This window comes from Bombyx mori, chromosome 19 (assembly GCF_030269925.1).
Source record: "Bombyx mori chromosome 19, ASM3026992v2".
NCBI lineage: Eukaryota > Metazoa > Arthropoda > Insecta > Lepidoptera > Bombycidae > Bombyx > Bombyx mori.
The window spans coordinates 2,994,765-3,022,684 of record NC_085125.1 but is presented as its reverse complement, the minus strand read 5'-3'; the positions used below and the strand labels follow the sequence as shown (position 1 = coordinate 3,022,684).

Genomic DNA, 27,920 nt, shown 5'->3' with positions numbered 1-27,920 from the left:
ATCCAAATTTAATTAACAAACCGATTAATTGATTGTTTAGGAAACAAACCTAAAGCTTTAAGTAAAAGTCGACTTTATGCTCGTAGATTTACGATCGAACTATGAACGCTCGAGATGGGAGGGTAGTTTGAAAGTTTAAGATGTACTGCTCGCTTCGGAATTAATTTGTCTTGTGGATTTCATGGCTTTGTTAAAGTTTCTATGGACGATGTTATTCGGTTTTGAACGGTAGAATTTGGATCCTTTTTTTCTCCTCACTCACACACAACTCAAGAACCTACTCCCCACTTCAGCGTAGTCTATGACACGATTAAGTGTTTATGAAAACTGTATTGTCTATGAAACGATTTAGTTTTTTTTTTGCCTTGAGAGGCTATATCAGCGTAACCTTAACTAGTAGGTGAACTCACGGGGCTCAAACCTGACGACGTTGCTAACACGAACCCTAGCAAGAGCCGTGCTTCGCAGAATCTACCGCCGGATCGGAAACGCGACCCACTGAGAAGATCCGCCGAGAAACTCGGTGGGCTGTGTCTGAGGGTTGCGATTTATTCACTAACATCCCACTATACATGCTCTGTGCTCTGTAGCATGGTGCGGGTGACAGTTGCCTGTATGACGTTGACATCTGTCAGTACCACATGACTAGGGATGTGACATTTAGCAATTCATTTTTATCGCTGACGATACTCGCAGCCAGCGTTGCCAACTCTACCAACTTTTCGGTAGATCTACCAACTATTGAAGTTTTCAAAAAGTTCAAATCATAACGCGATTCAATTAACAAATAACTCATTGTAATTTTTAAAACGTTTCAATTGAACACTATCAAAATGAGTGAAAGTGAAAGTGAAAACGAAGAAAATTCTCCTCCTCGAAAATTAAAAAAGATGCACTACAATCAAAAATATTCTCAACTATGGGAAAAAGAAGAATATTAGCGGCCTGTAATTCTGTTTTATCATTGGATTTCTAATAAAAATAGTTCAAATATTAATTAGTCGTCGTGGCCTAAAGGATAAGACGTCCGGTGCATTCGTATATAGCGATGCACTGGTGTTCGAATCTCGCTGGCGGGTACCAATTTTTCTAATGAAATACGTACTCAACAAATGTTCACGATTGACTTCCACGGTGAAGGAATAACATCGTGCAATAAAAATCAAACCCGCAAAATTATAATTTGCGTAATTACTGGTGGTAGGACCTCTTGTGAGTCCGCGCGGGTGGGTACCACCGCCCCGCCTATTTCTGCCGTAAAGCAGTAATGCGTTTCGGTTTGAAGGGTGGGGCAGCCGTTGTGACTATACTGAGACCTTAGAACTATATCTCAAGGTGTGTGGCGCATTTACGTTGTAGATGTCTATGGGCTCCAGTAACCACTTAACTCCAGGTGGGCTGTGAGCTCGTCCACACATCTAAGCAATAAAAAAAAAATAAAAAAAATGTCTTAACCGATCGAAAAGTAAATTAAGGATGCCAGATTCTTATTGGAGGGTCTCTAAAACACTTAACACACTTATAATAGGGTTTGTTGGAAACTACCAACTTGTAGAACCCTATCTCCTACCTTGACGAATTTCGAGTTGGCAACGCTGCTCGCAGCATAAATCTAGTTCTCTTTAATGTTGTTTAATCAATGTAATTTAATGTAATTTAATTGGTGTTTACAAGGAGACTCCGTTATCGCGGATGTACTAATGCGTAGTTTAATAAACGTTTAATTACTATGAATGCTTGAAGTTGTCGTGGCCTAATCGATGAGACGCCCGGTGCATTCGTATCGAGCGATGCAGCTGTTCGAACACCGTTCGGATCCCGCAGGCAGATACCAATTTTTCTAATGAAATACGTACTTCGAAAACATTCACGATTGACCTATACGGTGTAGGAATAACGTTGTGGAATAAAAATTAAACCCGCAAAAAAGTAACACTAGAACTAACGTATTACTTAGGCGTTTCGGTTTGAAGTTAAGGCGCCCGTTACACTATCATAGGGGGTTTGGTCCTTGCCCGGGAGGAAGAACAAAAGAAAAATCTTTGCATTCTTGCCGTGGTTATTTTTAAGAGCAGATCTAAGACAAGAAGCATTTTATTTTATTTAACAAATAATATACTAAAGATGAAGAATTAATAACATTAGAATTAAAAAGAAAAACAATTAATTACTGATCAAAGTCAAGCTAATACCATTTTTATTTTATTTTAGCGTGACCTCTTAAATCATCCATCCATCTTTTAAATAAAATATGCGGTGTACAAAATACATTGTGCAGAACTAAAAAGATTTCCAAAAATATATCTCTTAACTTATTTTAACTATTTGTTTTTGCCTACAATATTCTAGCATTGTGTGTCATGTTAACTGCAAAAATTGTTCGAATATTAGGTATTAAGCATGGTATGTATCTACCACAATGTCATTCTCGAATTTCGACACCCATTTAGCACCTCAAATATATTGTTTTCGTAATTCTTAACGAACAACGTGGACCGGCCTATTGTTATCTCATCAAAATAATAACATAAACATGCCGTCTTCTCGCATTAAAACTGTACAATCTCAAAACTTACAAATTTTACAGGAGAGTGTTTTAAAGGTTTAACATGTCATTGTGATATTTTTAATATTAATCATCTTTGCAACATTTATTTTTTATTTTACATACATCTGTCTATTAAACAATTACATACATACATTACATTATCTGTCTATTAAAGTATAATAAAATTATGTATTAATTTTGTTAATAGTAGTCAAAACATGGTAACTAAAAAAAAAAAACTAAAACTAAACTACGCTCTTTTGACAGTAAGTATGAGAAAAATACTGGTGATACCAAATGATTCCGCATATTAAGTCAATTTCAAATGTTTTAAGAAATTATACGCTTTTAATGCGAAAAGACGATGTAACCACGTATATTTTATACTCACAGCAGTGGGGATAGGCGATCTTGCTGGCTCCGGCGCTTCGTTCTTAAATATGAATGACAGTAAGTCGTAATACCACAGATTAGGAACGTAAACTTCTTCTTCACAATTAGCCTTCCTCCTGCTCTCTTGAACGCGCTTGTATTCCCTACGAACACATGCCCGTAGACTCTCAATTTTTCTTAAAATGTGCACTCTGGTCGCGGACGGATCGTATTCCTGCACTAACTCCGTCATTTTAGTGATGGCGTCGTGTCGTTTCATTTTGATTTTGTAAGCTGGACATTCTTTGTCCCACAAACACGGCAGATCTTTGTATAAAAGTATGAATTTCTTCAGTATTTTTTGTGGGAACACTACGTTTTCTTCCGACATGCCGATGCGTGCGTCGAGCAGCGCGTCGCGCAGGTCACTGAACGTGCTGGCGGTTGGGTTGGGCGAATCGGTGGCTCGACCCCCGCGCCCCGCCGCACCGCCCCGCTGTCGCGTATTGCGTCGTCCAACAAGCTTGTTATCTTACGTGTATTTTTGTGAATTTAAATAACTATCAAAACTTGTACTCCAATGTTTTGAGAAATTCGTATTATTTATTAAACATAAATGCTCTAAGTTATACGCTCCTCTGAATTTGGTGCTATTTCTATATAAGAAAATTAATTGTCAAATTTATTTAATGGAATTCTAGAATGGCGCCATGGCGGGATATTACCTAAATCTAATTATCCTATTAAAAAACTTACTTAAAATATATATTTTTATCATGATAGAATGGACATCTGAAACAACACTGCACCTACTCTAGAAGTAGCTCACAGAAACTATACATCCTATATCCTAATTCTTTTTTTTCTTCTACAGATCAATTTTGCAATATGTTAGAACACGTCTGAAAGTGGCTCCTGTGACAGAGAAGTTGAGAAGTGCGCTTTTGGGATGGTATGGACATGTGATGAGACGAAATGAAAATGAGGTTGGTAAGAGAGTATTAACTGTGAATGTGGAAGGATATAGAGGAAGAGATAGTCCTAAGAAGAAATGGATGGATTGCGTGAAAGACGATATGTATAAGAAGGGAGTGAGCGAAGAAATGGTATATGATAGAGGAGTGTGGAAGGAGAAAACATGCTGCGCCGACCTCAGGTGTCTGAGAGAAGGGCAGGAGAACGATGAAATCAATTTTGCAATTATTGTAACATTTTTTTTATTTATTGCTTAGATGGATGGACGAGCTCACAGCCCACCTGGTGTTAAGTGGTTACTAGAGCCCATAGACATCTACAACGTAAATGCGCCACCCACCTCGAGATATAAGTTCTAAGATCTCAGTATAGTTACAACGACTACCCCACCCTTCGAACCGAAACGCATTACTGCTTCACGGCGGAAATAGGCGGGGTGGTGGTACCTACCCGTGTGGACTCCCAAGAGGTCCTACCACCAGTGATTACGCAAATTATAATTTTGCGGGTTTGATTTTTATTACAAGATCCTTCACCGTGGAAGTAAATCGTGAACATTTGTTGAGTACGTATTTCATTAGAAAAATTGGTACCCGCCTGCGGGATTCGAACACCGGTGCATCGCTACATACGAATGCACCGGACGTCTTATCCTTTAGGCCACAACGACTTCTAAAACATTCTAACATGCTTAACGTGAGACAGAAACATATTTTGTATTTAATACTTTTTCAACATTTAAACACCCATACTATAAGCCTTTCTAATAACGTTTATATGTATGAATCGAAAATAAAAGAGATGTGATGTGCCTGCAGATAACTACGCTCTTACAAAGAAAATTGTTTTTATTTAACATCATCATTGCAAAAATTCCACAAAAAACGAAAACAAAATACTAACGATTGAAGCTGAAAAGTAAATGATAGGATTATTATTGTCAATATAATCTATTTGTATCGTGCAAATAAATAAAAGTTATCTCAAAGAGCGAAATTGTTTGTGAACTCACGTAAAATGTGGATAAAGCAAAGAACACATAATTATATTTCATTCAAACGACGACTTCGTATATTTTCACGATAAACTTTCACCATACCGTCGGATGTTTGCAGTGTTAAAAGCCACGTACATATCCAGTAAACATGAAGGGCTAAAATTGATCTCCCATTAAATTTCAGCACACATCATTAAGTGCTGATAGATTTTTCGGCTATGGGATTTTCGGATATGGTTTGATATATCTTTTTTTTTATTTATTGCTTAGATGGATGGACGAGCTCGCAGCCCACCTGGTGTTCAGTGGTTACTGGAGCCCATGGACATCTACAACGTAAATGCGCCAGCCACCTTGAGATATATATAAGAATTGCTCGTTTAAAGGATAAGATTAGAAGTAAAAAGAAAAACAATTAATTACTGATGAGAGTCAAGCTAATACAATATTTATTTTAGCGTGGCCTCATATCTTTTAAATAAAATATACGGTGTACAAAATACATTGTGCAGAACTAAAAAGATTTCCAAAAATATATCTCTTCACTTATTTTAACAATTTGTTTTTGCCTACAACATTCTGGCATTGTGTTCGGCACCCATTTAGCACCTCAAACATATTGTTTTCGTCATTCTTAATGAACAACGTGGATCGGCCGGCGGCCTATTGTTATCTCATCAAAATATTAACATAAACATGTCGTCTTCTCCCATTAAAACTGTATAATCTCAAAACTTACTAATTTTACAGGAGAGTGTTTTTTATAGGTTTAACATGTGATATTTTTAATATCAACCATCTTTGCAACATTTTATTTTTTATTTTTTACCAATTACATACATTACATTATCTGTCTATTAAAGTATAATAAAATTATGTATTAATTTTGTTAATAGTAGTCAAAACATGGTAAACTAAAAAAAAAACTAAAACTAAACTACGCTCTTTTGACAGTATGTATGAGAAAAATACTGGTGATACTAAATGATTCCGCATATTAAGTCAATTTCAAATGTTTTAAGAAATTATACGCTTTTAATGCGAAAAGACGATGTAACCACGGATTTTATACTCACAGCAGTGGGGATAGGCGATCTTGCTGGCTCCGGCGCTTCGTTCTTAAATATGAATGACAGTAAGTCGTAATACCACAGATTAGGAACGTAAACTTCTTCTTCACAAGTAGCTTTCCTCCTACTCTCTTGGACGCGCTTGTATTCCCTACGTACGCACGCCCGTAGACTCCCAATTTTTCTTAAAATGTGCACTCTGGTCGCTGATGGATCGTATTCCTGCACTAGCTCCGTCATTTTAGTGATGGCATCGTGTCGTTTCATTTTGATTTTGTAAGCTGGACATTCTTTGTCCCATAAACACGTCAGATCTTTGTATAAAAGTATGAATTTCTTGAGTATTTTTTGTGGGAATACTACGTTTCCGTCCGACATGTCGATGCGTTCGTCGAGCGGCGCGTCGCGCAGGTCACTGAACGTGCTGGCGGTTGGGTTGAGCCGCGTTGAGCGAATCGGTGGCTCGACCCCCGCGCACCCCTCCGCACCGCCCCGCTGTCGCGTATTGCGTCGTCCAACAAGCTTGTTATCTTAAGCGCCTTATTCACGTTCCATCTTGCTGTGCGTGCCGCCAAGGCCATGTACGATGCACGATGCAAAAGGATCATGAATAGGCTTGACGTACGTCGATAATTATTATTAATTGTTTGCTGGATTTGCACGACCAATTTTGCATCCAGCGAGCGCCCCCACCACCGCGTACGTCGTGCAGATAGACAGTGAATAACGCTGACGTACGTCAGAGCGGTCCTGCGTCGTGCGTGCTTGATCGTGTATAGACTTGCTGTACAGCAGATTTAACATTTAGAGCTTGTTTCGAGAGGAGACTGCACGTCAAAATGGATCGTGAAACACTTTTAAGATTTATTAAAAGGTATAAGTTTATGTATGTTTGTGGAATGTCTCAAGCGCAGAATATATGAATAAATCAAAAATAATAAACGTATTACAATTTTTTAGGCCCATTTTAGGGGAAGCTGCAAGGATTGATAGCGTGCGTAAAAAATGATATTAATTATTTGAGTATACTCTGCACGTTTAAAAAAATCATCCAAAACCTCTTGCTATTTTTTGCCTCTCTTCTGCTGCTGCTGACAACATCAGAAGGACTCCCGTTTTTGGCGTTTTGATAAAACAGCTGGCATTTTAAATAAATTAAAACCCTCATTTAATTCGTTCGATTTATTCTGTTCGCGCTTGATACATCCAGCACCGCGGCCTTCAGCTGACGTACAGCCGTGATGGATCGTGAATAAAGCGCTAAAGGCATCGTGCATCGTGCATGGCCTTGGCGGGACGTACAGCAAAATGGAACGTGAATAAGGCGCTTTACGTGTATTTTTGTTAATTTAATTAATATCAAAACTTGTACTGCAATATTTTGAGATATTCGTATTATTTATTCAACATAAATGCTCTAACCTATACGCTCCTCTGAAACGGATGCTATTTCTAGGAAAATCAATTGTCAGATTTATTTAGTGGAATTCTAGAATGGCGGGACATATCCTAAATCCGATTATCCTATTAAGAAACTTACTGAGAAGATATATTTTTATCACGATAGAAAGGTCGTCTGAAACAACTGAACCTACTCTAGAAATAGCTCACAGAAACTAAACTTTCTTTTTCCCAATTCTTTTTTTTCTCCTACCGATCAACTTTGCAATATGTTATGCCGGCATGTTTGCGCGCATATGAAGGGCTGTCAGACGTTCATTCGCAAACTTAGCGGCTGTGCAAACGGGTTCGGTATTCAATTTGCGAACCCGTTTGCGCTTCCTCCTACACTTGTTTACGAATGTCTCACGAATTTCTCTTCTTTTTTAATTCGTCAATAAAACATTGAGCAGAAAAAGAGTTTTTAATTCTTTCCCAGGCGTCATTAACGGCTATTCTGTTTTTATGAGATTTCTTTTGAGGGTCCCATATGGTCGATTCATTTTGCAGGAGTTCAATGAACTCCATCACCTTGGTGTTGTTCCAATGTATGATGAAGATACGCTACGCTAGACGTCACGAACTATGAAAATCGCGAAACGTCCGTTACCTTCGCAATCGTGGGCACAACTGGTCACACGAATGTGTGGGAAACTACGCGAAGAATCGCGGTTCGCGCGCTTTGATGTCCGTAAAAAAACCGACACAGCTTGGAAAACCACGAATGCAGCGAATACTTTGCATAATCATTTGCAAATATCGTCCTACACTTGTGGGTTTGCGTATTCGTGCGAATGTGAGTGACCAGTGTTAGAGGAAGTCTGAAAGTGGCACCTGCGACAGAGAAGTTAAGAAGTACGCGTTTGGGATGGTATGGACATGTGATGAGACGAAATGAAAATGAGGTTGATAAGAGAGTATTAACTGTGAATGTGGAAGAATATAGAGGAAGAGGTAGTCCTAAGAAGAAATGGATGGATTGCGTGAAAGATGATATGTGTAAGAGGGGAGTGAGCGAAGAAATGGTATATGATAGAGGAGTGTGGAAGGAGAAAACATGCTGCGCCGACCTCAGGTGTCTGAGAGAAGGGCAGGAGAACGATGAAATCAATTTTGCAATTATTGTAACATGCTTAACGTGAGAGAGAAACATATTTTGTATTTAATACTTTTTCAACATTGTGTAAATAAATAAAAGTTATCTCAAAGAGCGAATTTGCTTGTGAACTCACGTAAAATGTGGATAAAGCAAAGAACACATAATTATATCTATATATTAATACGTGAAGCAAAAACTTTGTATCCCTCTTTACGAAAATTGCAAGGATGGAGGAGTATGAAATTTTCCACACTTATAGAGAAAATAGAGAAGAAGTGCATAATGCTAATTTTTTTTTTAAATAATTCATAAAAGATACATTAAATCAATAAAGAAAACATTACATACACTACATACCATGTATTTGACGCACACACGCATGCATACTATTTATTGTCAAACTTTTGTTCTTGACGTCTGTGGTCAAATTGAGAATAGATTAAATATTGTTTGTCTTTATTAATCTTTTTTTTTGTAGTGTAGTTTTGGCGAAATTTGTGATTATAGAACTATAAAATACAATCATAATAGTGTACAAACTTACAATTCCAATTAATTATAGTCGAATTTCGACTACTGCGGGACCTGTAGGTTCATTTAAGCGACGACTTCGTATATTTTCACGATAAACTTTCACCATACCGTCGGATGTTTGCAGTGTTAAAAGCCACGTATATATCCAGTAAACATGAAGGGCTAAAATTGATCTCCCATTAAATTTCAGCACACATCATTAAAATGGAAAAATTTGATTCGAGCCCTACACCCCAGCAGAGGGTAATAGGAAAGAATGATGATGATCATGACACATCATTAACTGCTGATAGATTTTTCGGCTATGGGATGACTTATATTGGAACTTAAGAACTCACAGAGGTTTTTGTGTAAGTTGTAAGAGGGCGTGAAAGGACTGAATGGGTCACTATCAAAATTCACCAATAAAAATTGCCTACGCTCCCTCGCCCTCAATAAAGTGTCACGTGGCAATCCTTTCAATCATACTTGAATAGTATCAAAATAAAGTTCTATTCAGCTCTCCTAATCAATAATCCATACACCAGGATTGTATCTCATCTTGGCCACTCCAAATTCCCAACATAAAGCCGTTGAATCCGAGGGCTCATCTCTATAATAAACAGATCATATCCGTTTTACTTTAGCCATTTATTTTAGTAGTCCGATCTAGTCTAGGAGATTACAGTTTTTAAACATGTTCATCGCCGCGTTAGTCATGTTACGCTGAAAGAGCAGCAAGCCTTTTAAAAGTTACGTCACTTGTGCATTTAATTTAAATTTAAGTAGTTGCTTAACGTTATATTAGCGAATAACAAAAGTTTTGTCGGAGAATACAATTAGAGAGAATTGAGAGAAGTCGCCGCCATATTTTGATCCTGGAAACGCGATTGCATCAACCAGTGCCAGGGTTCGTTTTCCTTCTTAAGGTCCTCCACTTTGCCGGGTCTGCGGCATCATTCTGAGTCAGATAATTCGGCTCCATATCCGCCTTTACCAAATCTAACCAGCGTTTCTTGGGCTCACCGCGGGATTTTAGATATATGTACATTTATCTAAGAGAGTTTAAAAGAAATTGAGAGTACATAATGTACACTATTTAATTGTAAAGAAAACGTTACAAAGTATAATATTTAAAAATTAGACCATTTAGAAAATAAAAGTTCACGTGATGAAGGTCGATGGTAAACTGAACGTCTAAGGCTGGTCTCACTCGCCTCCTGGACCTAAATTGCCGATGTAATGCTTTCTATCTGCATCTTTCATATTAATAAATATATGTAACAAGCCGAAAACAATAATTTGAATACGAGAACTCAATTGAACCGATGAGTCTTAGAACAGTAAAAAAAATTGATAAAAAAAATACAAAATGTGTGCAATTCACACGTGGTAGAAGTGAAACCTTCCAAAATTAAAATACAATTATCCTAAACGTCTTAAGTATATGTAAAATTTTGTCATTAGTAAATAATTGTAAGGTAGCGCCCTCTGTGAATTGATATTTTAATTTCAATATAATCAGTTCAGTATAATCCTAAATTAAAATTCACTACAAGAGCTTTCATACACACGTCAGTTTTAAAAAATCTCACAGATGGCGCTGTATTAAATAGTATGTATATTTCTGTCTCATTCTTTGCTGGCTTCATCCTACACATTTTTGTATTTTTGTCTCTTACCTGTCGTTTTTTCCGTTGCATCCGGTTTGAAATCACAACGATTCTAAAGAAGTTTTCACTTCAACAAACGAATATGATTTCTGCAACTATCCTAGCTCCTGGATCGAGCGGGCTATTGTCTGTCGTAGCTTCCATTAATCCGACCATAATACCCATAAAGGATTTGCGGAGACCCATCTCTATTGTAACCGGGAATTGATAAAATTCCATACCTAAAAGCCAGGTTGAAGTGAGATGATAAATTGGATTACAAAATTTACGATATTGATTCTCACTTACTGGTTTTTTTCTTCTTTCTTTTATGTGTTTTATACGAAATTTATTAAGTACTTAAATCGCTTTAGTGTTCAAATTGATTGGCCGAAAGAGTATTTTTATGGTCTGTTTTACAATGAAGAAGCTTTACAGTGATTCGATTACCGAAGGGTATGCTTATTTTTAAATACTAAAGGTCCCGCAATAGTCGAAATTTGACTATAATTAATTGGAATTGTATGTTTGTACACTATTATGATTGTAATTTATACTTCTATAATCACAAATTTCGCCAAGGCTATACTATAAAAAAAATTTAATAAACACAAACAATATTTAATCTATTCTCAATTTGACCACAGACGTCAAGAACAAAAGTTTGACAATAAATAGTGTGCGTGCGTGTGTGCGTCAAATACATGGTATGTAGTGTGTGTAATGTTTTCTTTATTGATTTAATGTATCTTTTATGCATTATTTAAAAAAAATGTTTGCATTGTACACTTCTTCTCTATATTCTCTATAAGTGTGGAAAATTTCAGACTCCTCCGTCCGCGCAATTTTCGTAAAAAGGGATACAAAGTTTTTGCTTCACGTATTAATATATAGATTATCGTTAAAAAAAGAAAAGTATCTAAATTGTTGACACAAATTGGGTCCAAAGTCGAAATTTTCCAGTCTAGCGTATTGGAAGCCCACTTCCCTGGAGCGTGTATCACCAACCAGATTATCTCTGCATCGAAGCAGCCGAGCGTTCCGGCTTGGAAAATAGAATAACGAGTATACAATAGATTTGAGACTTCCATTTCACGTCTAAGTGAAGGCTCCGGTAAACATTTAAACCGATCTTTTATGAAACAAAAAAGATTAAACTATAATAAAAAAGGATTGTGAGGTTTTATGAAACGTGGAGCACTGGCACAAATGAGTAATAGTCTATACACTACACGGTCAGCTGCTACGAACTATAGGCGCCGCCATATTGGCCTTGGCTGTTCTGACGAGCGCCTTTCACTTTATCCCTACTCCGCGACCGACCGTCACGCGACATGCAACACACAGACGAAAAAGTTTGAGACGATGACATAAAAGTTTTACTTTAATTACATCATACATAAAAATAAGAACAACCGAAACAATTATCAAAAAATATATCTATCAACTCTCGGCGCACTAACGGCCATTTTACGTCTTGTGAGTTGTAAACAAACTCTAAAAGTCTGAATCTAAAGCAACTCATAAACAGTCCCCTAGCGATGTAATAAAACTTTCGGAGGTACATTTTTGCACCTGCCACAAGGTTTTATGTTCGATTCCAGCATTTATTTGTCACCGTGGAAGCTATTTCATTTTTTATTATGTTTTTATGGCGATTGAAAGTAAATGAACGACCCTGGCAGCTAGCGAATTGAAATGGAAACTTGTTAGTAACGCGAAATATTTTTACACATCATTTTAATTGGTCCGTTTTTTAAACCCGCAATGTACCTAGTCAGGTCATAAATTCTGTCACATGTTTAATGTAAAATAATTTAAACAAGTTTATTCATTATGTAACCATTCATATACCAAAATGAACTTAACAAAATATAGATTCTTATGACACTAAAGTTTATTCAAAATGACCTCCGTGATTTTGAATACAGGCCTTCAATCTGCGCGGCCAGTCGTCTATCGCAGCACGAACGAGGTCCATGTCAATATCGGCGGCTGCCTTAATCAAGGATGTCTTGAGTGACTCCAAATTGGGATGAGGCTTTGAGCACGCCTTTTCCTCCAAGTGTTGCCATATCTTGTAATCTAACAAATTCAAATCTGGACTGGAGGAGGGCCAGTCTTCGTGCCGGATGAAGTCGATTTCACGCGCCGCCAGCCAGTCTTGTGTGCTCTTCGCTCTATGAGCTGGCGCCGAATCTTGTTGGAATACCCAGTGCCTGTTATTGAACATGGTATGAGAAACAGGTTCTACAAGGTTCGTCAGGACTGTATTTTGATACACAACTGCATTCATTTTTACACCTTTCTCACAAAAATGTACCTCTGTTAAGCCCCAATAAGAAACTCCCAACCATACCATGAGCCAGGATGGAAAATGACCTCGTTGGACACGCGGAATACGGTTGCTCGCTTCTTCACTACTGTGTGCGTACACCTTATCATTTTGTTTGTTGTAGCTCTCTTCTACGGTAAAAATTTTTTCATCCGAAAAAAGAATTTCCCGATATTTTTTTCCCGCGTACCGCTTCAACAAAGCGCGGCATCTCTTCAGTCTCAGGTCCATTAGACGAGCATTCAAACGATGTCCTGTTTTTCTTCGATATGCCCGAAGCCCTAAGTCTTCATTTAACACCCTTTCACTGTGGTTCTGCTTAACCCCATCTGAAGGGCCAACAGTTTCTGCTTACGTTTGGGATTTCTTTGAATTCGCGCCTTCACAGCTTTTATCACTGCTGGAGTCCTAACAGACCGAGGGCGACCACTTATTGACCTGTCATCTACACTAGAGTCTTCATTGTATCGTTTGATGGTACGATAAACGAATATTTTGGTTATATTCAAATTTTTCAGTATGTTAAAAATTTGAATTGGCGCGTAACCGCAACGATGCAACGCAATAACTGCAACACGGTCTTCTTTAAGCGTCCACTCCATATTTAAAAATGAGTAAAATTCTAAAAGTAATACATTTTTATTTTCATGAACAATTCGATATTCGAATTCAATAAACTTTTTTGTGGCCAGCATTCTAAAAGAAAAGTTTTTACTGTGTGACAATACTTATGACCTGACTAGGTATAGTTAAGGTAGTCGACAGTGTTAGAAGTCATTGGTACTCTTCTTCTTCTTTGTCTCCACCTTATCCCACTCGGTGGGGTCAGTACAGCGAATTTTTATATTCCATTCTCTTGTATCAGCCGTCATCTTAACACTCACTCCTCTCTCTCTCATATATCGTTATTCACCCACCCCATCCACGTCTTCTTCGGTCGACCTCTTCCCCCTCTATCTTGCACTGCCATTTCCATACATATGGTACTGATGACTTTTAATCTTTGGACAAGGTTTCATTGTATCATATATGGAATTTTACAATTCTATAAAAAACTACTTGGTAAAACTGTTGTGTTGTGTGATGTCAAAGTTACAAAACTAAGCTTTGAAAATTAATTGGATCGGATTGTAACGAATGATATATTTAATTTAGGTACATATATCTGAAAACGTCATCTGAAAAAAAAAGTTTACGATATGCCGATGTAGCGCATTGTACTTTTGCAATTCACAATATCTATAGTGACAGTGACCATTAAAAGTCTTGTGAGCTGACTCTGAACAGATATGCTAGCGAAAGATAGCAACTCAAAAGTAAAATATCTATATGTCGTCGGCAGCGCCACCAGGGATGGCTGAGCGGTAATTTCCGTCATCACTCGTATTTGGTTGAACTCAGTTTATAAAAAGTCAATAAAACCTTTTGAATAATAATTATTGAAACTCAACACACACAACTTTCACAATGACAGGATAAACCGACAGTTTCGTTGCACATACCGACAGACCGACTCACTGACTGACTGACCGTCAGAGACTCACTGCTGAGACGGACGGAATCACTGTCTGACACGAATGCCACGACTCTGTCCACGTACCGCCATTTTATAACTGTGGCGTTACGGAGTCTACCCTTCATTTTGTGATATTTATCAAAACAACATTCCATCATTTAAAATAATAATCAAAACCACCGTCTTAATATTACTAAAAGTCGTCAACCACGACACGGCCATTCTGTCACTTTGACGTTTGTGTATCGTTGATATTCCGAACTATTGACCCGGATGCGACACGGCCATCCTGTGTTACACACGTCCTCGTGTGTTAATCTGAAACAAAAGCCAATACCGCACAGTATCATTCACGCTCGGCCATATCTGACCACTCTACTAAAATAAAAGTCTTGTGTCATTACAAATTCTATAACGACATTGAAAGATTACAACGAAAATAAGTGATTTACTACTGCTGCAAGTTCTCCCCGTACAATTTATGTACACAGTAACTAAGTCATCCCTGTGACTACAAGTGTTCAATGATAAGTCATCCCTGTGACTACAAGTGTTCAATGATAAGTCATCCCTGTGACTACAAGTGTTCAATGATAAGTCATCCCTGTGACTACAAGTGTTCAATGATAAGTCATCCCTGTGACTCTAATCGACAGTCATCCCTGTGACTAATCGACAGTCATCCCTGTGACTAATCGACAGTCATCCCTGTGACTAATCGACAGTCATCCCTGTGACTCTAATCGACAGTCATCCCTGTGACTCTAATCGACAGTCATCCCTGTGACTCTAATCGACAGTCATCCCTGTGATTCTAATCGACAGTCATCCCTGTGACTCTAATCGACAGTCATCCCTGTGACTCTAATCGACAGTCATCCCTGTGACTCTAATCGACAGTCATCCCTGTGACTCTAATCGACAGTCATCCCTGTGACTCTAATCGACAGTCATCCCTGAGACTCTAATCGACAGTCATCCCTGAGACTCTAATCGACAGTCATCCCTGTGACTCTAATCGACAGTCATCCCTGTGACTCTAATCGACAGTCATCCCTGTGACTCTAATCGACAGTCATCCCTGTGACTCTAATCGACAGTCATCCCTGTGACTCTAATCGACAGTCATCCCTGTGACTCTAATCGACAGTCATCCCTGTGACTCTAATCGACAGTCATCCCTGTGACTCTAATCGACAGTCATCCCTGTGACTCTAATCGACAGTCATCCCTGTGACTCTAATCGACAGTCATCCCTGTGACTCTAATCGACAGTCATCCCTGTGACTCTAATCGACAGTCATCCCTGTGACTCTAATCGACAGTCATCCCTGTGACTCTAATCGACAGTCATCCCTGTGACTCTAATCGACAGTCATCCCTGTGACTCTAATCGACAGTCATCCCTGTGACTCTAATCGACAGTCATCCCTGTGACTCTAATCGACAGTCATCCCTGTGACTCTAATCGACAGTCATCCCTGTGACTCTAATCGACAGTCATCCCTGTGACTCTAATCGACAGTCATCCCTGTGACTCTAATCGACAGTCATCCCTGTGACTCTAATCGACAGTCATCCCTGTGACTCTAATCGACAGTCATCCCTGTGACTCTAATCGACAGTCATCCCTGTGACTCTAATCGACAGTCATCCCTGTGACTCTAATCGACAGTCATCCCTGTGACTCTAATCGACAGTCATCCCTGTGACTCTAATCGACAGTCATCCCTGTGACTCTAATCGACAGTCATCCCTGTGACTCTAATCAACAGTCATCCCTGTGACTCTAATCAACAGTCATCCCTGTGACTCTAATCAACAGACCTTTTATGAGAACCATCGCATATAGATTTCTCGACAAGAGAACATTCGGCACCAAAATCCAAATAAAAAATACGACTCACCAGATTGTTCTCATTTACCAAAAATACTCGATATTACACAGCTACCGGCATGTCGCTCCACTCGGCCGGTGAATAGTTGACCCATCGAGCGCCGACAGACGGCGCTTGCGTCCCATATCTCGTATTGGCTGCAGCAATCACGTGTTGATTGCGACACGATCTTCCTGACTGTACACGTCCTCGTGTGATGGTTAACCTACAATCAAAAACATCCACGAGAACACTTGTTCCGCTCGATCACTCCTGACTACACTTTAAGACTTATCGGAAAATTTAAAGTCATCAAAGCTTTAAACTGTTTTAATACCATTTTAACCAAATAAAACAATAGGGTATACAAAGTTCACTATTCAGCAGCCAGAGCACGTACCACAGTCGTTCATCAAACCTCAAATTTACTCTGTACAAATCAGGCATAGCTTACAGGAACTCGGATCAAAGAAAACTTCCGAGTAAAAATATCTAACGCCACGGCTCTCCAGCCGACCAGCACGCAATTGCCCTCATGATGCGCATCCACAGCGTGGATCGCCCGTGTGCATCACCCGCTGACTACACACGATGGTCTTTACAGACCCCGACCTCCGCCAGAGCCAAACGCGCACCGCGCACCCACGGACTACTTGAGTTGCCTCAAGAGACACCGATTTCTACCGGGCTACGACTACGTAATAGCCACTGGTACGGTCGAACACAATACGGCCGATAGACTATCCTTACTCGAGTTTTCACCACAATTTAAGCTTGCTCTTCATCATCATCATCATTTACATCAACCTCGACTGGTATGTGTCATGCTGGCATTTTTCTTAGCCTATCATGTAGGTATTGAATTTAAAGCTTTCAATGTGTAACGGTCACCATCCAATACGTCAACTACTTTAAACGGCCCTTTAAACTTCGTATCTAATTTCGTTTGATTACTCTCTTCGTTTTAATGTGTGGACGAGCTCACAGCCCACCTTGTGTTAAGTGGTTACTGGAACCCATAGACATCCACAGCGTAAACGCACCACACACCTTGAGATAGAAGTTCTAAGGTCTCAGTATAGTTACAACCGCTGCCCCACCCTTCAAACCGAAATACACCACTGCTTCACGGCAGAAATAGGCAGGGTGATGGTACCCGTGCGGTCGATGGCACTATACGGAGCACCCGTCTGGTGCCACGTCCTTACCCACGAGAACGTCGCCGGGCTGTGACGCCGGCAGCGCGCGATCGCAGTCAGAGTCATTCAAGGATACCTCACAGTCTCCTACGAGGCGGCGCGCCCTAGCGCAAGTGCAGCCGGAGCACGGGGGCTCCAATCTCGGCAGTCCGTGCTGGAGCCGTGGTCTCGTCGTTTGGCGGACCCGTCGGCCGGCCTCCGTACCGTCAAGGCGATCTGCCCGGTTCTCGCAGACTGGGTGGGCCGCGACCCGCGGAAGTCTCACCTCCGGCTACCTGTGCAGACTCACAAGACATTTTACCACCATGCAAACTTCTTACCGCAACAAATCTTACCAGCCACCACGCAAACTACAATTTTACGGGTTCCACCTCTCCTACACGATGTTACTCCCACACTGCGGAAGCCAACCGCAAACACTTGTCAAGCACGCACAAGAAAAACTTGCATCCGCCAGCGGGACCCGAACACCGCCGCGTCGCCAGACACGAACGCACCGGACGTCTTATCTTACAGGTCACGACGACTTCAGATGTGTCAATTTTTCTTCCCCACGGAAACTTGCTTGCTTTCTTGTTTGCTTGCTTGTTGGAGCCCGAAGTCATCGAACGTGTAATGTTATTGGTATTGAATCTAGTAGATTCTAAAATTTCAGCGACAATTCACAGTCTCATGTCCTGGTTTACTGCACTAGTGCCATGTAACTCTAGCCGAAGTCATTGGCTTAAAAACGATTCGTGTCGGAACTACCCACTCGTCATGACAGATCCATTATTGCGATCGAAGTTTCACTTGAGATTTTCACTTGCCTTAATTTCTTGCAATAGCTTGTTACGTGTTGTATTTCCGCTAGTAAATGCCATGTGATGAAGTTGACAGTCAAACTGGGCAACATGAGCCAGAACGTAAGATGTGACGATTTCTTCGTGGCTCAGATCTTCCATCGAGGTAACAGAGACGTTATTACACGACTTACACGTTATTACACGACTTACACGTTATTACACGACTTACACGTTATTACACGACTTACGTATGCTGCATTCACGCTCTTGTGGCGTACCACTACTAGTATTCTGATCTGCATCATGTTTTTTTTTTTTTTTGCTGTACTTCGAATATGTTCAAACACGTCACGCCAGTGAGAGTAGAGTCCTGATCTCACTTCTGATGTCGTCGGCAGCGCCACCAGGGATGGCTGAGCGGTAATTTCCGTCATCACTCGTATTTGGTTGAACTCAGTTTATAAAAAGTCAATAAAACCTTTTGAATAATAATTATTGAAACTCAACACACACAACTTTCACAATGACAGGATAAACCGACAGTTTCGTTGCACATACCGACAGACCGACTCACTGACTGACTGACCGTCAGAGACTCACTGCTGAGACGGACGGAATCACTGTCTGACACGAATGCCACGACTCTGTCCACGTACCGCCATTTTATAACTGTGGCGTTACGGAGTCTACCCTTCATTTTGTGATATTTATCAAAACAACATTCCATCATTTAAAATAATAATCAAAACCACCGTCTTAATATTACTAAAAGTCGTCAACCACGACACGGCCATTCTGTCACTTTGACGTTTGTGTATCGTTGATATTCCGAACTATTGACCCGGATGCGACATATATATTAATACGTGAAGCAAAAACTTTGTATCCCTTTTTACGAAAATTGCGCCGACGGAGGAGTATGAAATTTGCCACACTTATAGAGAATATAGAAAAGAAGTGCACAATACAAATATTTTTTTAAAATAATGCATAAAAAATACATTAAATCAATAAAGAAAACATTACACACACTACATACCATGTATTTGACGCACACATACATGCATACTATAATTTATTGTCAAACTTTTGTTCTTGACGTCTGTTGTCAAATTGAGAATAGATTAAATATTGTTTGTCTTTGTTATTTATTTTTTATTGTGTAGTCTTGGCGAAATTTGTGATTAGAGGAGTATAAAATACAATCATAATAGTGTACAAACTTACAATTCCAATTAATTATAGTCGAATTTCGACTACTGCGGGACCTCTAGTATTTATTAATACAACTGAGCTAGAATATGAACAAAGAGTATTAATGCATGAAACCTTGTTCTTAATCTATGGTACTTAGAAACTTCGACCTAGAACTGTTACCACAATATTTGGCCTTATTTCAAATACACAAAGTACATACAGACTTAATTACGAACATATTCTCTATCGTGCTCTTAAACATTATTCATTATTATCTAGTTTTAACCAGGTCACAAGCAGTGATTTATTTGAATTGCCTTACGAAATCGCCTTATCTGCCAACCATTTTTCATACTTATGTATCCCTAGAGAAAAAATACCTCTACAAGATCGTATACTATACAAATATTTAAAAAGCGTCTGGCTTTCATATTTTTTGTATAAACGAGGAAGCTAATCGTGCCGTAACAGTCATTTATACCGCGGCAAATGAAATTAATTAACCCATTAAACACAGGGCGCCGGAAAAGTCGTGTTAGGAATAGGGACCCGAAATAATCAGAAAACGGTTGACTTCGCTATCTTGTGTAATGGCCTTATTAGGCGTAGGATATGGTTTGATATATCTTTTTGGCTAGTCGAAATCTTCGTGTAAGGAAGAAGCGGTATGCCCCCTCCCTTCGACTTTTCCTTTCTCTCTATTTTCGTTCGCAGCAGGTACATAGATAGGAATATACATAATAACATTTTATTTTGTGTTATCTTTATAAATGTAATTCACTATTATAATAAATTTTTAACAATTTTTCCAATATGTCTTTAGTAGCAATAGTGATGAAACCGTGTTTAGTAATTGTAAATCTGTATGTAACTCTAGAGTTTTTTATATCTATGGTCTCGCGGGGGCATAGAAGCTCAACTTTGCATTACAATGCAGTTTCACGACACATTCACTCACTAAAAGGTCAAACTAAATGCTTGTCGATTTTAATTTAATAAATTTAAATTGCATACCGTTCACTTTGAGCCAATAGCATATTTCGGTTTTGGCTTTTTTTTGTAGCTTAGATGGGTGGACGAGCTCACGGCCGACCTGGTAGCTTAGGAGCTTACCGGAACCATGAAAAATGAGTTATAAGGTCACAGCTTTAACAGTACAACGACTGTTCCACCCTTCACGGCAGAAATAGCTGGGATGGTGGTACCTACCCGTGCGGACTTACAAGATGTCGTACCACCAGTAATAATGGGCTTCGGGAATGATGGATTCATACAGTTTATGAGATTATAACAGAAGTGTTTTTGTACATCTATCAAATCAATTTCCACATGTACGACAGCGCAACTCTTGAGAACAACTCCATCGATTATTGCGACTTTTTTAACCATTTTCGAAAATTGCAAGTCGTGTTTTATGTGAAATATCTATTTTTTTTAAATCCCGTGTATAATTTTATACAATTATTACTAATCATTAGTCATAGCGTAGAATGTTACAAGGCATCACTAGTTAATACAAATAAAAAAATTCAGATAACTTACGCTGTAGAATGGCTTTTAACTTAAATCTTGTATTTTTTGTCTATTTTTATTTCCTATGCTGATAGCCTTGAGAGGCTATTTCAGCATAACCTTAACTAGTAGGCGTGCTCACGGGACTCAAACCTGACGACGTTGCTAACACTAACCCTAGCAAGAGCCGTGCATCGCAGAATTTACCACCGGATCGGAAACGCGACCCGCTGAGAAGATCCGGCGAGAAACTCAGTGGGCTGTGTCTGTGGGTTAATTTACTCGTCGAGCCCTTTGTCGCAAGCGATGGGTTCGACGAGAACGATGACCGGTAAATCTTGTATCTTTCTGTGTCTGTTTGAAGCAGAAGTGATTTCATTACAAAGGAATCATTACTCATTGCTAGATAGAATACGAAGGCCTTAGTGATGACTATAGAGATCAAGATATGGATAAGCTCTTTTCTGATTTTGTCATGCGAGAAGCAGACGGCTTAGAGCAGGGGCTCCCAAACTTATTTTGTCCACTGCCCACTTTGAGAATAAATAATTTTTTAGCGCCCCCATTTTTTCACCTACTAAAATCCACTATAGCGAGAGCTCAGTCGGTGTCTAAGAGTCCTCCTAGATGAAATTACAAATCGCCTCCCAAGCCTCTATACAAGGCCCCCTTTTTTTTCTGGGTCTCTTTAACACCCCCCTTTAGGCCTGCAGCGCCCACAAGGGGGCGTTATCGCCCACTTTGGGAAAGGCTGGTTTAGAGGCATGACGCGGAACATCCTTAAGGCTCAAAGGGCTTGGAAACTATCTACCCAACCCTTTAGGTAACTAAGATAATATTATCTTGGAGATCTTAGGTTCTTACTTCTTTCTAACCTCGCCTAACATAGCAAACTAAGGTAATCCGACATCCGCTCGCTCCTGGCCTTTTCATTTTTCATTATTATTATTATTTTCTTAATTGTATTTTTTGACTTGTTTTTTCTTTTATTGTGAATATTTCTATTTATTTAAAAAAAAGAAAATATTTGAGAAAAAACAAAAAAAAAAGCCCGCTGAGTTTGTTTCGCCGGTTCTTCTCAGGACTGTGGCTTTTTTTGGAACCGGTGGTAGAGTTAACATTGTTATTTGTATTTTGACATTCAACAAGTGTGTCATACTGACATCTAAGTTGAAATAAATGATTTTGAATTTGAATTTTGAATTTGAATTTGATAGCATCAGTTTATTGTAGAACTCAAAAAAAAAACTTACGGCTTCCGAAAACTGTCGAGGCATGCTCGCGGAGAATCAGGAGAGAGAAGAGAGAACTTGCGGTAGGCAGCGGCTTGGCTCTGCCCCTGGCATTGCTGAAGTCCATGGGTAACGGTAACCACTCACCATCAGGTGGGCCGTATGCTCGTCTGCCTACAAGGGCAATAAAAAAAAATTAAAAAGGAATCCTCCACAAATTAATTAAAGTACTCGTAAGACTACGAAAAAATTCTTTTGTTAATTCCCCTCAGTCTTAATTATAAGTTAATTAAGGAACGCCGCCGTTCGGGCAGCGGACTCTGGTTTGAATCCGGGAAGGAAATATTAAATTTTTATCACAATGTAATTGTTTCCCGTGATAATTTTCATTTTTCATCATAACAGTTTTCCTGTACATTTCAGTGTCAGCTTTTTTGTTTATTGCTTAGATAGGTGGACGAGCTCACAGCCCATCCGGTGTTTAGTGGTTACTGGAGCCCATAGACGTCTACAACGTAAATGCGCTACCCACCTTGAGATATAAGTTCTAAGGTCTCAAGTATAGTTACAACGACTGCCCCACCCTTCAAACCGAAACGCATTACTGCTGCACGGCAGAAATAGGCAGGGTGGTGATACCTACCCGTGCCGACTCACAAGAGGTCCTACCACCAGTAATTACGCAATTATAATTTTGCGGGTTTAATTTTTATTACATGATGTTATTCCTACACCGTGGAGGTCAATCGTGAGCATTTGTTGAGTACGTATTTCATTAGAAAAATTGGTACCCGCCTGCGGGATTCGAACACCGGTGCATCACTAGATACGAATGCACCGGACGACTTCGAAGCATTTCGACGTTGTGCTTGGTAGAATTTCGGACGCTATTTTCTGACACTGCATCGTATTTCAGACACGCATTCGTCGACGCCCGTCGTGTGTCTGGTCATCGAAGGTGGAACGAACACAGTGAGAGCGGTTCTGGAGTACGTGACTGATAACCCACCGGTGCCGGTGGTGGTCTGCGATGGAAGCGGTCGGGCAGCGGACCTCATCGCTTTTGTTCATAAGTAAGTTAACTTACTAGTGGTCACTAGTTACTAGTAGTACTGGTACTAGTTAATTTACTAGTGGTAGGACCTGTTGGGAGTCCGCACGGGTAGGTATCACCGCCCTGCCTATTTCTGCCGTGAAGCAGAAATGCGTTTCGGTTTGAAGGGTGGGGCAGCCGTTGTAACTATACTTGAGACCTAAGAACTTATGTCTCAAGGTGGGTGGCGCATTTACGTTGTAGATGTCTGTGGGCTCGTCCACCTATCTAAGCAATAAAAAATAAAAAAAGAAGTTAAATTCAGATCCTCGAGAGTGGAGATAACGTACTGGCAAATGCAGTGTGGGACGACAACCTACCAGATGGACCGACGACCTGGTGACAATTGCTGGGTCACGTTGGATGCAGGTGGCAACGGACCGGCCGCACTGGACACCAGTTGGAGGAAAGGCCAATGTTCAGCAGTGGACAGTGGATAGGCTGAGATGAAGTTAAATTCAATAAACTTGACATTTTTAATCCAGTCAGATTCGAAGCTGGACTATTCGATGTGACATGCTTATTAACAAATAAACGGTGCGCGTGCAACGTGGTGCACGTGAATGAAGTGAAACTTCTTTTTTGATGTGTAGTATTGTGGCTTTCTTCATTTTCATCCTTAAATCAGATTTCTCATGTTATATGTAATGCTGTGTATAAGAGATGCAACATCTTTAACATTTATATTATATATTTTATATTATATATTTAAATATGTACTTCATTAAAATATTGGACGCTACTCGTTGCTAACGCTCGCGCTGGCCTGTAACAGGTATACTACGCGCATGCGTACGAGTCCCACGCGTTCACTCTCGCTCTATCTGTTTCTATTCCATGGTAGCGTTAAAAGTTTAACGCAACCTTGTTGGAAGTCGCATTAGAAGTTTCACTTCAATAATCACTTTTGATAGAGAACTTGCCTTAGCTTGGCAGTGTCGTCGGCATTTTTGGTGTCGAATGACGGTAACCATTCTCCATAAAAAGTGGGGCGTACGCTAGTCTGCCATAAGTAGCAAAAAAAGCTGATCCTGTTTTTTTTAATCTTAAAATTACTCTTATTTTTGGCGCTAATAAAAGACGCTCTAGAGATCCGTTTTTAGTTCAGTGACCGCTTCCACGTTATCCAACTTTGAACTATTATCTCAAATTATTATCTGCCTTCAAAATGTTTGTGATAAGTAATAGAATTGGTAAGCACTATAGGAACTAAGGGATTAGGGAGTCAAGCTGGAAATTAGTGAGGATAACGCTACTATGGACGAATGGTGATATGGATGAGACGCGGCGGTTAAATGAGACTTACATTCTCGAATCTTCTTTCATGTGAACTCTCGTTATAGGTACGCATCGGAAACCGGCGAACAAACAGTGCTGGAGTCAATGCGAGATTACCTGATAGGCACCATACAGAAGACCTTCGAAGTCGGACTGCAGCAAGCTGAGTGTTTGTACACGGAACTATTGCAGTGCACGAGAAAGAAGAATTTGGTAAGTTCCTTAGGGGACACTTTTTAATACGCTTTTATTAGCTTCAGACGTATGTATGTTTGTAACGGAATCTTTGAACATGATTTTGACCACCTTCAAAACGTCGGATTAACTCGAAATTTGGTACACCTATTAAGGACCGATGACAATTCAACGCTTTTTTTTACAATAAAATCATTTTTCTTACACTATTTTTAATTCAAATTTATTAAAATTTATTTTCTATTTTTTAGTTAGATTTTCTATAAAAGCGTATTTTTTTAGTTTTTTTAAACTATTATTTATTTTTTATCTAAGCTGATAGCCTTGAGAGGCTACGTCAGCGGAATCCTAACGTGTAGGCGAGCTTTCGGGGCTCAAACAAAGTGTTGCTAACACTGGCCTTTACAAGAACAGTGCTTCGTAGAATCTACTACCGAATCGGAAACGAGACCCACTGAGAAGATCCGACGAGAAACTCAGTGGGCTGTGTCTGTGGGTAAGGGGACACACCCACGTTAATTGTAAAGCAATCGACACGTCGGATATAATAACAATGAAAAAACGCGAGATTAATTCGTAAACGTAGTTTTTATTATGTCTAAGCCTCGCGAAAACCAAAGAAATTTTATTTTTATTTTTATTGCTTAGATGGGTGGACGAGCTCACAGTTCACCTGGTGTTAAATGGTTACTGGAGCCCATAGACATCTACAACGTAAATGCGCCACTCACCTTGAGATATAAGTTCTAAGGTCTCAAGTATAGTTACAACGGCTGCCCCACCCTTCAAGTCGAAACGCATTACTGCTTTACGGCAGAAATAGCCAGGGTGGTGGTACCCAACCGCGCGGACTCTCAAGTTGTCCTACCACCGGTAAATCCTATTATTCCACTTGTTTCAACGTTTGCGGGGCAACGGGCAAGAGCGTGTAGTGGTGTCATATAGCGTAGACCATGGCGAATTAAGAACCATTTTTTGTAAAGGAAAAATGCATTAAACCGAATAAAATACGGAATTGAACTCAGATACTTTAGATTCATATTACCATATATTTCGAGCTCACATCGCGCAATGCTCGGAAACCTCTGGTATACGCAAGTATAGACATTTGAAATCGAGTTCTTACTATAGTTTCTCACAACATAGGTACATCCGATTAACACTTTTTCTCATATATGAGGCCGTCAGCGCAAAAGTGGCCTAAGCCTTACCATAGTTATTATGAAACAATGGGGTTTAAGTTTTCATGAATTTGAATAAGCAAAAAAACAATACGCGCATAAATAATGTTTACAAAGCCATCTGTTATCTATGGGTGAAGAAACTATGGATAGGCCGGTTTTGCATCAAAATTTATTATATTTTAAACTAGCTGACCCGGCAGACTTCGTAGTGCCTCAATCGGTAAATAAAAGACCTAAACTTTTGTATAAAATAAACTTAAAACAAACAAAAGAAATCCGTCGGACGGGGAACACATCAAAGGAAAAACAAATCGTTATTTTTATTTAATTCCGAGAATTTTCATATTTATCTACCCTTTAAACCTTCTCTGGAGTTCCACAGCTCGCACGAGCTCGCAGCCCACCTGGTGTTAAGTGATTACTGGAGTCCATAGACATCTAAAACGTAAATGCGCCATCTTAAACGTAATTTAAGACCAAAATTAGCCAAATCGGTCCAGCCGTTCTCGAGTTTTAGCGAGACTAACGAACAGCAATTAATTTATATAATATATATATAGATACATAATAAATTGCGTTAAACATAATTATAAGCATGATTATGAAAAATTGTGGGTTAGGCCATTTCTGCGCTGACGGCCGCATATAACAAATCTTCTTCAAAGCCACATAATTCATATCATAGTCGACTAAGACTAAATATTATGGTTGGAAAATCAAAATCTCTTTAGTTGAAAGGACAAAACGGAAATCCATTAAACGTAGTCCGTTTCGTTAAGACGAAACCATAAGAAAAGGGTTCACTCACGGTTGAACAGATTCTTCCAGAATCTAACTCACTTTGTCACAGTTAACTTATTTTCAACTGTTTAACAATTCCTTTGTACTGTATTATTATTTTTAAGGTAGGATTGATAGCTTTAATACTTAGTTTACAAAGATAAGTAATGGTCTGATAACGAAATGAAAATTGTGTAATGATACAGAGAAACATAGATTTATACTCTTAATATCATAAAAGTATATATTTGCCCTAATACGCCTAAAAATCGACAAACAAACAACTATGCAATAATTAACTTTTTGTAATCTAAATACACAATACACAATACTATGCACATAATAATAATAATAATAATGCACGATACACATTATAAAGAAATGTCTATAATTATTATACTGATTTTCATTGCAATTTACGACATTTTTACGATAAATATAGGCAGCGAATTGACTGTGCCTCGGGGACTGATGATGTCCATGAACAACGATGACTACTTCCCATCAGTTACGCCGTGTGCTTATCGGCCTAAAATGAAAACAAAGGAATGTTAATAGTTTTTTTTATTTGTTTTTATTGCCCTTGTAGGCAGACGGGCATACGGCCCACCTGATGGTGATTGGTTACCGTTGCCCGTGGACCTCAGCAATGCCAGGGGCAGAGGCAAACCGCTGCCTACCGTTTAATACTCTCCACAAGCCTCGTTTGAAGAAGGACAAAATTATCGAGCCAAAATCATTGTTATTTATTGGTCATTAAATGGAAACTTAATAAATGTCAATTGAATATGATATTTGATTCAAAATTAATTCAGCTACCCTTGTCGAGGGAAAATTGGTGGTTCTTCAGCAAAAGCAGGCAACGGTCGTGTTTTTATAATTATACAATAACCGTCTTAAAACTAATCGCTTCGTCGTTTCGCGACGAGCGTACAAAAAGAAAGAACCGCAACTAAAAACCTATCTATCAGTTGTACAAACTTTCGAACCGCTTCTGGAGAAACAGACATTATTTTCTGTGACATGAGTCACTCGGGCGTACTTTACATATGATGAAAGAGCCCTTCAGCC

At 39.3% G+C, this 27,920-nt stretch overlaps 2 protein-coding genes and 1 non-coding gene across 11 annotated transcripts in view; 1 reads left to right on the top strand and 2 right to left on the bottom strand.

Moving 5' to 3' along the window:
* LOC105842594 (uncharacterized) overlaps positions 1-6,794 on the bottom strand; it is an 88,145-nt gene extending 81,351 nt beyond the window's left edge. The window contains exons 1-2 of the mRNA XM_062673905.1: positions 5,969-6,794; positions 2,940-3,416 (exon numbers count right to left, since the gene is read on the bottom strand). Coding sequence (XP_062529889.1) covers positions 2,940-3,416; positions 5,969-6,340 — 849 coding nt within the window. The 5' untranslated portion in view covers positions 6,341-6,794. The remainder of the gene's footprint in view (positions 1-2,939; positions 3,417-5,968) is intronic.
* Positions 1-27,920, top strand: part of LOC101738592 (transient receptor potential cation channel trpm) — a 285,363-nt gene that overhangs the window by 199,512 nt on the left and 57,931 nt on the right. For all 9 annotated transcript variants that reach the window (XM_062673892.1, XM_062673890.1, XM_021352814.3 and 6 more), the window contains 2 exons: positions 23,236-23,392; positions 24,756-24,903. In XM_062673892.1, coding sequence (XP_062529876.1) covers positions 23,236-23,392; positions 24,756-24,903 — 305 coding nt within the window. The remainder of the gene's footprint in view (positions 1-23,235; positions 23,393-24,755; positions 24,904-27,920) is intronic.
* Positions 6,494-6,584, bottom strand: Mir2820-1 (microRNA mir-2820-1). Its single transcript, NR_107406.1, has one exon. It is a non-coding gene; the product is annotated as a microRNA mir-2820-1 (primary transcript).